We start from the raw sequence: 1,258 nt of genomic DNA, 5'->3' as shown, positions 1-1,258 counted from the left end.
TTGGACACATTAACTTCTGCTTTGTAATGTAGACACATGCATTTTTTTGTAAAGCTACTTTGAAACAATGTGTGTTGTGAAAAGCACTATACAATTTAATTTGAATTTAATTGAAATGAAATGCAGAAGATTTCTGTTAGGGTTAGGGTGTGTGTCATAGTATTTATAACTAGCTATATAAAAAAACAATATGGAATGTTCCCATTTAGATAAACTAAGTTAAACTAAACATGTATGTGTACAGAGATGGTAGGATTGTGGCATACATCGTATTTCTCATCAGCCCAGTCCATCCAGTGTTCCCTCTTTGGATACCTGCTGCTTCTGTGCCTGAAACGGTTTTTTATGGCAAACTAAAGAAAAAGAAGACAAATTCAATGTGGTGATTATAAGAATATAGGGATTAAAAGGATAGTTCACCCAAAAAATTAAACTTCATGTATTCATATTGCCCCAGACAGGGTTTTTATAGTTAAAAAAAAATAAAAATACAAAAATAACAAACCTATTTTATTTCAGCAAGTTGCCAAAGCAACATTTCTCATTTTCGTTTAGTTTAAAAATAACTAAAACGTAAAAAACACAGTCATTCTAAAAAAATCACAACAAAATTGCTAAAACTCTAACTAAAATTAAATCAGAAAATGTAAAAATCTAATCAAATTCAAAATATTTACAAAAACTACAATAGTATATCAATGACACTAAAAACACCAGATTTGAGAACAAGTGTCAATGACAGTGTGATTTGACAGCTATAGTGGAGGAACTTCAGTGAATAAATTTTGGTGTATTCCTCACACAAAGATATAATTTCACTTGTAATAAACAGTAGAGCACAAGTCACATAGACTGCTTTCTTTTATGGTTCTTTATAGTCTACACTAAAAAGAACCATACACTTTACACTAGGACATGGTAAGGTAGGAAGAACCCTGTAACAGATCTAGACAGGTGGTGCTGGGGAGGTGGAGGGTTAAAGCAAATTATCCCCGATCCACAGTACTGACATGGATTAGATCAGGATGGAAGTGAAAAGGGTTGTGTAAATAGGAAAGGGAGATCAACAGGCTGTGTTGTCACTCGGCTTCTCAGAAGAGTCTCTACAGCTCTAAGTCACCTCCCACTTTCATTATGTGGACAAGAGCAGCTTGAACAATCTGCAAAATGTCTCTTTTTATGTTATACAGAAGAAAGAATATTTTGTTGCAAAATTTTGTTTGAAATATTCCTTTAAATGGGATCTTTGATTGAGTAT

The 1,258-nt window shown here is 32.9% G+C and overlaps 1 protein-coding gene across 1 annotated transcript in view; it reads right to left on the bottom strand.

Moving 5' to 3' along the window:
* Positions 1–1,258, bottom strand: part of LOC107576346 (solute carrier family 15 member 1-like) — a gene marked incomplete at its 5' end in the record, with an annotated part of 19,946 nt that overhangs the window by 8,531 nt on the left and 10,157 nt on the right. The window contains one exon of the mRNA XM_016262540.1: positions 267–353. Within this exon, the coding sequence (XP_016118026.1) occupies positions 267–353 (87 nt within the window). The remainder of the gene's footprint in view (positions 1–266; positions 354–1,258) is intronic.

Source organism: Sinocyclocheilus grahami, unplaced genomic scaffold (genome assembly GCF_001515645.1).
Source record: "Sinocyclocheilus grahami isolate Dianchi unplaced genomic scaffold, SAMN03320097.WGS_v1.1 scaffold3558.1, whole genome shotgun sequence".
NCBI classification, from domain to species: Eukaryota; Metazoa; Chordata; class Actinopteri; order Cypriniformes; family Cyprinidae; genus Sinocyclocheilus; species Sinocyclocheilus grahami.
The sequence above is the reverse complement of the archived record's forward strand: the minus strand, read 5'-3'. Positions and strand labels throughout refer to the sequence as shown.